The sequence below is a fragment of the Hemiscyllium ocellatum genome, chromosome 15 (assembly GCF_020745735.1).
Source record: "Hemiscyllium ocellatum isolate sHemOce1 chromosome 15, sHemOce1.pat.X.cur, whole genome shotgun sequence".
NCBI classification, from domain to species: Eukaryota; Metazoa; Chordata; class Chondrichthyes; order Orectolobiformes; family Hemiscylliidae; genus Hemiscyllium; species Hemiscyllium ocellatum.
This window is the reverse complement of record NC_083415.1, coordinates 67,513,821-67,527,530: the sequence shown is the minus strand read 5'-3', so window position 1 is coordinate 67,527,530 and position 13,710 is coordinate 67,513,821. Positions and strand designations below refer to the sequence as shown.

The following is a 13,710-nucleotide window of genomic DNA, read 5'->3' as shown; positions in this document are numbered from 1 at the left end:
CCTTTACATTTTGGAGTTTTCTATTACATTTGCCTTGACAGGTTTGTGCCCAAAAGGTAACTGGGTTGGAAGGCAAGAACAGTTCCCTCCTCCCCATTTCCTAAAGAATGCAAATTATAAACCCTTTTGTATAAATTCCCACAAAGTGGGCACAATTACAACACTTAAAAGACATTCACGAAGTATAGGACAGGAAAGATGTGGAGAGAAATGTGCCAGGAGCAGGCAGGTGGGACTGGTTTAGTTCGGGGTTATGTCCGGCATGGACTGGTTGAACGAAGAGTCTGTTTCTGTGCTATGTGACTCTACACAATGAAAGGATAAGCAATATTTCAAATCCAAACATGGATGTCAGTTTTGTCAAATTTGCATTCACCAGTCTCAACTTTCTCCCTACATGGAGGCATGCTTCTCAGGGATGGCACGGTGGCTTAGTGGTTAGCACTGCTGCCTCACAGCACCAGGATCTCTGGCAACTGTCTGTGCAGAGTTTGCACATTCTCCCTGTGTCTGAGTGTGTTTCCTCCGGGTGCTCCAGTTTCCTCCCACAGTCCAAAGATGAGCAGATCTGGTGAATTGGCCATGCTAAATTGCCCATATTGTTAGATGCATTAGTCGGAGGGAAATGGGTCTGGGTGGGTTACTCTTCAGAGGGTCGGTGTGGACTGGTTGGGCTGAAGGGCCTGTTTCCACACTGTAGGGAATCTAATAAAAATAATAACTGTAAGATAATATCTAGAAGCAGGTGTAGAAGATACCTAGAATCATAATGAAATTCATTTACTTTGCAGTTTGACTCAGAATTTGTTATTCCTAAAACGAAGCATAATCCTACAATGTAAGGCTCAGCTCATCGTAGCACTGGGTCTTGCTTTCTCACATACAGTAAGCTGTGCCTAAACCTAAAGCATACCCGTTACATCAGAAGATTATTTGAACTAAGGATCACTGCAACATCACCAATACAAAACAAAAACATTTCACTGCATCATTTCACTGTACACACATCTGCACTTCATGCACTGTTATACCTTCAAAGAATTTGAGACAGAAATAACAAAATAAATAGAACCGCCAGAACCAAATAAAACAAAGTACTAGAAAAACCAAACTTGCAAAAGGAAAAGATAGTTTCTGATATTGTGTTTCACAAATCCAGTCTACTGTTAAACAATAAATTATTCTTCCATTGTCACCAAATGGAAAACCAACTTAAAGACTATGTGAGATATAGTTTGCTTGAGTGACATCAGCAAAAGAATAATAGGAACCTACATTTTGCCCATATTTGGATCAATGCAATTTCAACAACGTCATAATTCACCAGGACCAATCACATCGATCAGCACACAGATTTCAGGGACAATGCTGTCCAAATTCATCAACTACAATACCTATTTTTATACCCACCCATTAGGACAATTTTAATCCATGCTGCTAGTCAGAATACTGACAAGGAGCAATATTGATTTAAACACTAATCATCTTCAAGGAATACTCTACAGCCGTTGATTTTACCCTCCATTGAACATCAGTAATGTTAGACAGGATGCAAAATCCATCAATCCAACCCTCTCCTATGGCTTTTCCAAATGCTAGAACAGGTTAAAATTGCCTTCCTTTCTTCTACCCTTTCGAACGCTGTTCTTGTAGCTCCTCCTAATACATTTGCTCAGGGTCCACAAGGAAGCTGCTTGCTGGAAACAAATAAGCATCACCAATGTGTTCTGTGTCTCACAATCAGAGTGCAGCAGCAGAAATGGTGATGATTTTCCCTCTCAATTTGCAAAGATGATTTCTCCTATTCAACACTTTCCTTGATCTCAGGTTGTCCCAAACTGTTTTGCAGCCAATTAAGAATGTTTCTAAACTGGAATCAACTTTGCAGGAAATGAGGCAGTCAATTTGTACACAGCAAGATCCCAAAAATGGCAAGGAGATAAATGACCAGGTAATCTTAGTGATGTTGGTTGAACTATAAATATTGGCCAGGACACAGGAGGTTTCCTTGGTCGTCTTCAAATTCGTATTACAATATCTATTACATCCACTCAAGGGGACCAATGATGCTCAGGTTAATATTTCATCAGAAAGATAGGTCCCCTCAAACACAAAATTCTGAGGAATACACTATTCAAGGATACGGAAATTTCATCAAGTCAAGTCAATCCAAATGCATTAAGAGGTTTATGGGTTCACTGTTCATACAATAATGGAAGATACTAGACATATGTGCTCTCCCTGCACATTTCAGTTCCTAGGGATTTCCCCAGTCAGCTAGATGGATAATCTAGAGAGCTAGTAACAACAGATGATTTCATCAGGAACAATCCCAACTAAGTCAGAATATGGTTATTGGTCTACTTTGAAGCATTAGATAGTCTTCATTGTCTAGTCACTAGGAACAGAAACAATTGCTGATTTTTAGTTTTGCTTAACCCAACAAGTCAGCCAATTATGGCATGAAAACACTGCATAAGACACCAAATAACAAGCACAGAGCAGCGAATCAACACCAGCACCTTTGCCAGTCCAGCCAGCCAGACAATATCACTGGAATTTGTAAGTACTCCTGAAGTGTGTGTGGTCCAGCATCATTCTGAGTTAACATTTGTTATTTCTTTTGCAAAATGCCAATATGCAGCAATTGCTAATCCTTGCAGTTACTTTTGAAGCCTCAAATTCTGACTGGAAAGAAGTTTTTAATTACTTCTCTTTATGGCCAATCTTGCATTCTAAACTTCATCAGAACCCACAAACCTCTCAATTCAGCTGGAGAAGTCTGGTGAATGGGTCTCTGGGGTGTTGGGTAAAGCTTTACCTGTGCATCTGTTAGTTCTTCTGTGCCCTGTGAAGCTTTTGCTGTAGACTGTTCTTGTTCGGAATTATCCCCTGGAACAACACTTTTCCTTTTACCTTTCTTCTTCTTTTCAGTTGGCGTTGGGCCTTGCTCTTTGCTACAAAAGAAGTTAAAAATTCTTAGTCTTTGTTTTAATAGAATCATAGACAGTTTACAGCATGTAAGCAAAGACAATATATCTGAATAACCCAGAATCAAACCAGGGTTTGGGAATGATTGCACTGTGTCAGTACAGTGACTCAGTGGTTAGCACTGTTGCCTCACAGCGCCAGAGACCTCGGTCCCATAAGACATAGGAGTGGAAGTAAGGCCATTCGGCCCATCGAGTCCACTCCGCCATTCAATCATGGCTGATGGGCATTTCAAGAAGAAAGTGAGGTCTGCAGATGCTGGAGATCAGAGCTGAAAATGTGTTGCTGGAAAAGCGCAGCAGGTCAGGCAGCATCCAAAGAACAGGAGATTCGACGTTTCGGGCATAAGCCCTTCTTCTCCCTGTAGCCCTTAATTCCTTGAGACATCAAGAATCTATCAATCTCTGCCTTGAAGACATTTAGCGTCCCAGCCTCCACTGCACTCTGCGGCAATGAATTCCACAGGCCCACCACTCTCTGGCTGAAGAAATGTCTCCGCATTTCTGTTCTGAATTGACCCCCTCTAATTTTAAGGTTGTGTCCACGGGTCCTAGTCTCCTCGCCTAACAGAAACAATTTCCTAGCGTCCACCCTTTCCAAGCCATGTATTATCTTGTAAGTTTCTATTAAGTCCCCCCTTAATCTTCTAAACTCCAATGAATACAATCCCAGGATCCTCGTATGTTAGACCAACCATTCCAGGGATCATCCGTGTGAATCTCCGCTGGACACATTCCAGTGCCAGTATGTACTTCCTGAGGTGTGGGGACCAAAACTGGACACAGTACTCCAAATGGGGCCGAACCAGAGTTTTATAAAGTCTCAGTAGCACAACAGTGCTTTTATATTCCAACCCTCTTGAGATAAGTGACAACATTGCATTCGCTTTCTTAATCACGGACTCAACCTGCATGTTTATCTTTAGAGAATCCTCAACTAGCACTCCCAGATCCCTTTGTACTTTGGCTTTATGAATTTTCTCACCGTTTAGAAAGTAGTCTATGCTTTTATTCTTTTTTCCAAAGTGCAAGACCTCGCATTTGCTCACGTTGATTTCCATCAGCCATTTCCTGGACCATTCTCCCAAACTGTCTAGATCCTTCTGCAGCCTCCCCACTTCCTCAGTACTACCTGCCTGTCCACCTAACTTCGTATCATCGGCAAACTTCGCTAGAATGCCCCCAGTCCCTTCATCCAGATCATTAATATATAATGTGAACAGCTGCGGCCCCAACACTGAACCCTGCGGGACACCGCTTGTCACCGGCTGCCATTCTGAAAAAGAACCTTTTATCTCAACTCTCTGCCTTCTGTCAGACAGCCAATCCTCAATCCATACCAGTAGCTCACCTCGAACACCATGGGCCCTCACCTTGCTCAGCAGCCTCCCATGTAGCACCTTATCAAAGGCCTTTTGGAAGTCTATATAGACCACATCAACTGGGTTTCCCTGGTCTAACCTACTTGTCACCTCTTCAAAGAATTCCAACAGGTTTGTCAGACACGACCTCCCCTTACTAAATCCATGTTGACTTGTTCTAATCAGACTCCGCTCTTCTAAGAATTTAGAAACCTCATCCTTAACGATGGATTCTAGAATTTTACCAACTGAGGTTAGACTAATTGGCCTATAATTTTCCATCTTTTGTCTTGATCCTTTCTTGAACAAGGGGGTTACAACAGCGATCTTCCAATCATATGGGACTTTCCCTGACTCCAGTGACTTTTGAAAGATCTCAACCAACGTCTCCGCTATTTCCTCAACCACCTCTCTCAGAACTCTAGGATGTATCCCATCAGGGCCAGGAGATTTATCAATTTTAAGACCTTCTAGCTTTTCTAGCACTTTCTCTTTTGTAACGGCAACCATACTCAACTCAGCCCCCTGACTCCCTTTAATTGTTGGGATATTACTCATGTCTTCCACTGTGAAGACTGACTCAAAGTACTTGTTAAAGTTCTCCTGCTATTTCCTTATCTCCCATCACTAGGCTTCCAGCATCAGTTTGAAGTGGCCCAATGTTTACTTTTGCCTGTTGTTTGTTTCTTATGTATTGAAAGAAACTTTTACTATCATTTCTAATATTACTGGCTTGCCTACCATCATTTTTGATCCTCTCCTTCCTTATTTCTCTCTTTGTTATCCTCGGTTTGTTTTTGTAGCCTTCCCAATCTTCTGATTTTCTGGTGCTCTTGGCCACTTTATAGGATCTCTCTTTTTCTTTAATACATTTCCTGACTTCCTTTGTCAGCCATGGCTGTCTAATCCCTCCCCAGATAATCTTTCTTTTCTTGGGGATGAACCTCTGTACAGTGTCCTCAATTATACCCACAAACTCCTGCCATTTTTGCTCTAATGTCTTCCCCGCTCGGCTCTGCTTCCAGTCTATTTTTGTCAGTTCCTCTCTCATGCCCTCATAATTATCTTTATTTAACTGTAACACCATCACATCCGATTTTGCCTTCTCTCTTTCAAACTGCAGACTGAACTCTACCATATTATGATCGCTGCTTCCTAAGGGTTCCCTTACTTTAAGATCTTTTAAGATCATTACAAAGCACTCAGTCCAGAATAGCCTGCTCCCTTGTGGGCTCCATGACAAGCTGTTCCAAAAAGCCATTCTGTAAGCGTTTCAGTAATTCCACCCGGGTGACTGCCTGTGTGGTGTTTGCACATTCTCCCTGTATCTGTTTGGGTTTCTCTGGCTGCTCTGATTTCCACCCACAGTCCAAAGATGAGCAGCCTAGATGGATTGGCCATGCTAAATTGCCAATAGTGTCTAGGGATGTGCAGGCTAGATGGATTAGCCACGGGAAATACAGGATGACAGGGATAGGGTAGGAGGGCAGATCTGGGTGAGTTGCTTTTCAGAGGGTCAATGTGGACTTGATGGGTCAAATGGCCTGTTTCCACAGAGTGTGGATTCAGTGCATAATGCAGTACTGCTCTGGAATCTCAAAGTGGTCATGGCTCAGTCTTCGTATTCTAGCCTCTTTCAAATAGTTGCACCAAAATAAGGTGCCAAATGGCGTTCTTCAGTGCACATCATTTCATGTTTCAATTAGTCAATATGGTTTGAGCTTAAGTCCACTTTGCAATAACTCGCATTGTCATAACATCTTACACAGTAAAATGCCACAAGATGCTTCACAGTAATGTTATCTACCAAGATTTGACAGCCAGACAAATATTAAGACAGGTGGACCAAAAGCTTGTTCATAGAGCTAAGTTTCATGGAGTAACACACAGGAAGAAGGCAAGGTTTGGGGATGAAACTCTGGATATTATTAGGAAAGAGGCAGCTTGCAGTAAAGTGCACAGCAATTAAAATCAGGGGATGTATAACAGATCAGAAATGGAAGAGAACCATGTGGAGCATAAACGCTAACATGGACCTAGCCTGTAACCTTTATCAATCATTGTGCTATAACGCGCGTTTCATTAACGCAAATTCGCTATAATGTGATTGACAAAATTATGATACAGTTTCTAAAGCGCAAACTTTTAAAACGTGTGTTGGCTGTAACACAATTAAAGCATCAACTTTTTAAGCCCAATTTTTCTGTAATACAGGGTTGCACAAGAACACAACAATCGTATTTCGGAAGACCTAAGTGTGACTAATTAAAACTTGATACTCAGTGTTCACAAATAGGGACTGATCTTTAGTAAAACATCTTTATGAACTTTACTCGGAATTATTCTCAGTACCTTCAGTATGAATAAAAAGGTCCTGGGAAATAAACAGTATTGTGGATTGCAAGCAGATGACAACAAGTTGTTCAGGAGACAAAGAGGTTTTAAAAATCTAAGAATTTCAATACAGAGGAACCTCTATTATCTGAATATCAATCATCCAAATTTCAGATTATCTGAAGGAAATCACGAGGTTTTGATACAAACACTACATCAAAGAGTTGTTTCCAACACTGATCGCACCTTTTGTGTCCAGTGATTAAAAACGAAATCGGCTTACTGAAATGCTGCCAAGACCAGTCCTGGACATGATGGATACCAGGCACCATCTCCACATCACTGACTGCCCGCCCTCTCTCTCTCCCTAGCCCCCCAACCTCCCCACTTTCCCTGGAGTTACACACAGGGCTGTAGCCTAAACACACACACTCTTCCCCCCCCAGATAATCTCTCAAACATCGTCCTGTACAGGGCAAAGGTGGAACTTGTCAAAAAGTTGCAGTGAAAATGTGTGCGCGCACACGCTATTTGGAGATTCACCTCCCCAAAGGCAGCGGCAGTCTGACTGCTGGGTGGGGGTTTGGGGGGGGGTTAGGGGGTTGCCGGTGGGGGCGGGCTGCGTCAATCCTGTTGAACTGCTGCAGGTCCTTTACATTCAACTTTGTGTCTGCTCAGAAACAAACCCTGAGAGAGGGTGCAGGCAGAGCGAGGTAAAAGGAAACTTCAGAAAACTCAGAGCCCCAGAGGAGAGCAATTGAATCAATTAACCAAATAATCAATTATCTAAATGAAATATAGCCCACCCATCTTATTCAGATAATTGAGGTTCCTCTGTATATTGGATGTTTCCGTTTCAGAGTGTGCTATTTATCTTCATACAAAAAGCTTATTAGCTGAAGTAAATTACACACAGTAACCTTGTTGCGGGATTCAGAGGACCAACTGCAAGAGTCTGATAAAGTCATCAGAAAATTCTTACTCTCAATTTATTGCTCATCGTTTCACCTTTGATCTAGTTCCATATTGCCTGCCCCATTGAAACTGGACGAAGTTCATCAGAATTATTTCTAACAGTGACAGTACAAAAACTTTGTGCAGTGTCCCTTGTTTAAGTGTCCTATACTTGCTGAAAGTATTAACGATCTGAAACAGTAATCAGGAGAGGACCTTGTATAATTCTCCATAACCTAGGAAGCACCTGATGTGCAATTATGAGGGTATTTTTATTTTTATTTTCATTCATACCATCCACGTCACGGCTGAAACCAAACTGAGACCAGACCCCAGCTCAAAGTACAGACTTGGCTGGCCTCAATAACTTGGAGCCAAACAACAGACACAATCAGCAAGTAAGAAGAATAAGAAAGAATGGTTTTTGGGATGAGGGCATCAATGGCAAGGTTATTCTTAACTATCCTTTGAAGAGAGTTGCGTCATGTTTCAACTTTAACTTGGGTGAAACATATCCATAGTACTGTTAGTCATCGAGGGTTGTGATCTAACAATAATAAAGGAATGACAACAGATGTTGTTTGAGAGGAATGGCAGTCAGATGATTAGGGAGAAGATGGTGCCCAGTCCAGCAGAAAGGATACACTGGACCAGGGCCCAGAGGGTATAAGGAGTGCAGGGAAGGTATAGATGTGTGTTTGTTAAGTTGAATTGTATGTCTGTTCAATAGTTATCCAGGAGTTAATTTTTGAAACTGTTCCAACTTTTTCTGAGTAACTATTTACTTAACTGCTGTGGAACCCTCCAAATTCTCTGATTTAAGTGGATGCATTTGTAGGGCTCGGTGCGCAGAGGAACTGCCTACCAGAATCTTCATTCCCTCAGAATCTGCAATGTCAAGAATCCCAGAGTCCCAGTACACAACTCCCATTTAGGCTGCGGGAACAACTATCTGGTCATCAGAAAATATGGGCCAACATATTTTTCGGCTAAGGTGGTATGTAGGGTAACTAGGGAGAGAATAGGGCCCCTCAAAGATCAGCAAGGCGGCCTGCGTGTGGAGCCACAGAAAATGGGGAGATACTAAATGAATATTTTGCATCAGTATTTACTGTGGAAAAGGATATGGAGGATATAGACTGTAGGGAAATAGATGGTGACATCTTGCAAGATGTCCAGATTACAGAGGAGGAAGTGCTGGATGTCTTGAAACGGTTAAAGGTGGATAAAAACCCAGGACTTGATCGGTTGTACCCGAGAACTCTGTGGGAAGCTAGAGAAGTGATTGCTGGCCCTCTTGCTCAGATATTTGTATCATTGATAGTCACAGGTGAGGTGCCGGAAGACTGGAGGTTGGCAAACGTGATGCCACTGTTTAAGAAGAGCGGTAAGGACAAGCCAGGGAATTATAGACCAGTGAGCCTGACCTCGGTGATGGGCAAGTTGTTGAAGGGAATCCTGAGGAACAGGATGTACATGTATTTTGAAAGGCAAGGACTGATTAGAAATAGTCGACATGGCTTTGTGTGTGGGAAATCATGTCTCACAAACTTGATACAGATTTTTGAAGAAGTAACGAAGAAGATTGATGAGGGCAGAGCAGTAGATGTGATCTATATGGACTTCAGTAAGGCGTTCAACAAGGTTCCCCATGGGAGACTGGTTAGCAAGGTTAGATCTCACGGAATACAGGGAGAACTAGCCATTTGGATACAGAACTGGCTCAAAGGTAGAAGACAGACGGTGGTGGTGGAGGGTTGTTTTTTAGACTGGAGGCCTGTGACCAGTGGACTGCCACAAAGATCGGTGCTGGGCCCTCTACCTTTTGTCATTTACATAAATGATTTGGATGCGAGCATAAGAGGTACAGTTAGTAAGTTTGCAGATGACACCAAAATTGGAGAGCGAATTGGAGAATTGTAGTGGACAGCGAAGAGGGTTACCTCAGATTACAACAGGATCTGGACCAGATGTGCCAATGCGCAGATGGAGTTTAATTCAGATAAATGCGAGGTGCTGCATTTTGGGAAAGCAAATCTTAGCAGGACTTATACACTTAATGGTAAGGTCTTCGGGAGTGTTGCTGAACAAAGAGACCTTGGAGTGCAGGTTCATAGCTCCTTGAAAGTGGAATCGCAGGTAGATAGGATAGTGAAGGCGATGTTTGGTATGCTTTCCTTTATTGGTCAGAGTATTGAGTACAGGAGTTGGGAGGTCAGGTTGCGGCTGTACAGGACATTGGTTAGGCCACTGTCGGAATACTGTGTGCAATTCTGGTCTCCTTCCTATCGGAAAGATATTGTGAAACTTGAAAAGGTTCAGAAAAGATTTACAGGATGTTGCCAGGGTTGAAGGATTTGAGCTATAGGGAGAGGCTGAACAGGCTGGGGCTGTTTTCCCTGGAGCGTCGGAGGCTGAGGGGTGACCTTATAGAGGTTTATAAAATTGAGGAGCATGGATAGGATAAATAGGCAAAGTCTTTTCCCTGGGATTGGGGAGTCCAGAACTAGAGGGCATAGGTTTAGGCTGAGAAGGGAAAGATATAAAAGAGGCCTAAGGAGCAACTTTTTCACGCAGAGGGTGGTACATGCATGGAATGAGCTGCCAGAGGAAGTGGTGGAGATTGGTACAATTGCAACATTTAAGAGGCATTTAGCTGGGTATACGAATAGAAAGGGTTTGGAGGGATATGACTCGGTTACTGGCAGGTGGGACTAGATTGTGTTGGGATATTTGGTTGGCGTGGACAGGTTGGACCGAAGGGTCTGTTTCTGTGCTGTATATCTCTATGACTCTATGTAAATGAGAAGGAAATGTGCAGGTGCTCTTTTCCTTCTAGGTAGTGGAGGTCAAGGAGAGTTATCGACAAGGCACCTGGCAGTTTCTGTTTTGTTCATAATATGAATTTTTCTGCTTTGACAGGAAGGATATATTGAAACCATCATTATTTTTATTCTACTTTTCTCATTTTTGGTTTGAGGCAGAGTTCAAGTTGAGAATTTAACTCTGAATAGCAGCACATTTTAGAAAAACACAAGTTTGGGTGCTTGCTGTTGGGAACCAATCTGGAAAGATAACGCAGGTTAATTACTGCTCCAATGACACTGCAGGTGATTAGTCACTGTGATGTTGCTATGCTCAAGTGCTAGCAGCTGGTTGGACGTCAAATAAGTCAATCAAGGAAGGACTGGCGTTGGCCAGCCAACCACAGGCAATATTGAAAATAAAACCAGAATTTGGAGTTAACTGGCTGTGACTGGGTTTTGGGCAGGAGGTAGTTCTCTATTTTGAAAGCATCCAGACTGGGGACTGGTTTTTTTAAGTTATGCTCTCTGTAGTTATTCGCCAGTTAAAAGTTGTTACAAGTTCTCAGAAAATAACCCCAGTCTGCATGATATAAATAAAAATTTCCAGAAGTTTGCAAAAGCTGTTTGCATTGACCAGCGACTTTGGAATTCAAGCAAGATACACAGTCCTGTGCATCTGTTGTGCAATCCATGGTCCAAGGATTTCATGGAAGACCAAATACTCATCACTGAAACAGATATCACCCCAGCAAATTACAATTGTTTTATTTTGTTTTTTAATTCATCTCTTAACTGTCCGTCCATTGTGGTGAGAGTGGAGCTTACATTGTAGATACTAATTGAAGTGTTTTGTAGTTTATCTGAGTTCTGCTAAAGTTACATTCTTAATTTTAAAAATTGTCAACTTGTTTGTGTCAAAGATTTGTTGTTTGTAAAATCTGGCCAGGGACAAATGAGCAATTTTGAGGGTCACTGAATATTTTAGTTTCATGGTTCAATGATTAAGAGACTGATTTGGTTTGGTTTGCTATCTAAATGGAAAGAGTTTGCAGAACTCCTGAGATAACGTGTTCAGAGACAGAATGCTCCTGTTAATGTGAAGGGCAAGACGCGTGGATTTAGGAAATGCTGGATGACTCGAGAAATTGAAGCTCTGGTCAAGCTGAGGAGGCGGCGTTTATTAGGTACAAACAGCTTGAATTGAATGAATCCCTAGAAGAGTATACAGGCAGGAGTATATTCAAGAGGGAAACCAGGAGGAGAAAAAGAGGACATAAAATAGCTTTGGCAAATAGAGGTAAGGAGAATCCAAAGAGATTCTAGAAATGCATTAAGGTCAAAAGACTAAATAGGGAGAGAATAAGGCCCCTTAAAGATCAATGTGGCCATCTATGCATGGAACCACAGGAGATGGGTGAGATACTAAATGAACAAACATTTTGCATCAGTATTTACCACGGTGAAGGACATGAAAGGTTGGGAACTTGGGGAACTACATAATGATGTCTTGAAAAGAGTTCATATTACAGAAGAGCTGGTGCTGGAAGTCTTAAAATGCATAAAGATAGATGAATCCCCAGGACGCGATCAGGTGTTTCCACAACTTTAAGAGAGCAAGGGAAAAGATTGCTGGGCCCCATGCTGAGATGTTTGCATCATTGATAGATGAGCTTGAGGTGCCAGAAGATTGGAGGTTGGCTAATGTGGCATCATTATTTAGGAAAGGCTGTCAGGAAAAGTCAGGGAACTACAGACCGATAAGCTGTTGGAGGGAATTCTGAAGGACGGAGATTTACATGCATTTTGAAAGGCAAGGACTGACTATGAATAGTCAGCATGGCTTTGTACATCGGAAATAGTGTCCCACTAACTTGATTGAGTTTTTTAAAGAGATAATAAAGATGATTAGTGGGCAGCACGGTGGCACAGTGGTTAGCACTGCTGCCTCACAGCGCCAGAGACCCGGATTCAACTCCCGCCTCAGGCGACTGACTGTGTGGAGTTTGCACGTTCTCCCCGTGTCTGCGTGGGTTTCCTCCGGGTGCTCCGGTTTCCTTCCACAGTCCAAAGATGTGCGGGTCAGGTGAATTGGCCATGCTAAATTGCCCGTAGTGTTAGGTAAGGGGCAAATGTAGGGGTATGGGTGGGTTGCGCTTCAGCGGGTCGGTGTGGACTTGTTGGGCCGAAGGGCCTGTTTCCACACTGTAAGTAATCTTAAAACAAAATCTAAAGATTGATGAAGTTAGAGCAGTAGACATTGTTTGTTTGGACTTCAGCAAAGTGTTGACAAGATTCAACATGGCAGACTGATTGAAAATATTCCATCATATGGGATCCAGAGGGAGCTCGCCAATTGGATACAAAATTGGCTTGAACATAGGAGGCAGAGGGTGTGATGGAGGGCTGCTTTTCGGATCGGAGGCTTGTGACCAGTGATGTGCCACAAGGATTAGTACTGGGTCCACTGCTTTTTTCATTTCATAGAATCCTGGAATCTCTACAGTGTGGAAACAGGCTCTTCGGCCCAACAAGGTCACACCAACCCTCAGAAGAATAACCCTCCCAGACCCATTCCCCTACTACTCTACATTTACCCCAGACTAATGCACCTAACCTACATATCCCTGAACACCGTGGACAATTTAGCATGGCCAAAACACCTCACCTGCACATCTTTGTGATTGCGGAAGGAAACCCAAGCAGACAAGGGGAGAATGGACAAACTCCACACGGACAGTCTCCTGAGGCAAAAATCGGACCCGGGTCTCTGGCGCTGTGAGGCAGCAGTGCTAACCACTGAGCCACCATCTGCACCTTTATATAAAGGATTTGGGTATGAATATAGAAGATATCGTTAGTAAGTTTACAGATGACACCAAAATTGGTGGCATAATGGACGGTATCTCAGACCACAACCGGACCTTAATCAGATGGGCCAATGGGCTGACCAATGGCAGATGAAGTTCAATTTAGATAAATGCAAGGTGTTGCATCTTGGTAAGGCAAATCATGGCAAGATTTGTACAGTAAATGGAAGGGCCCTGGGGTGTGTTGCTGAACAGAGTGCAGGTGCATAGTTCCTTGAAAGTGGAGTCATAGATAGACAGGGATACAAAAGCACGGATGTATATCTGAGGGTTTATAAGGCTCTGGCCAGGCCACATTTGGAGTATTGTGCACAATTTTGGGTCCAATGTCAACGAAATGAGGACATGCCACAACCCAAAGGACTGGCCACACTCCCATACATCAGGAGCATTTCTG

At 42.8% G+C, this 13,710-nt stretch overlaps 1 protein-coding gene across 6 annotated transcripts in view; it reads right to left on the bottom strand.

Moving 5' to 3' along the window:
• Positions 1-13,710, bottom strand: part of chd6 (chromodomain helicase DNA binding protein 6) — a 268,663-nt gene that overhangs the window by 150,209 nt on the left and 104,744 nt on the right. For all 6 annotated transcript variants that reach the window (XM_060836582.1, XM_060836583.1, XM_060836584.1 and 3 more), the window contains one exon: positions 2,822-2,957. In XM_060836582.1, the coding sequence (XP_060692565.1) occupies positions 2,822-2,957 (136 nt within the window). The remainder of the gene's footprint in view (positions 1-2,821; positions 2,958-13,710) is intronic.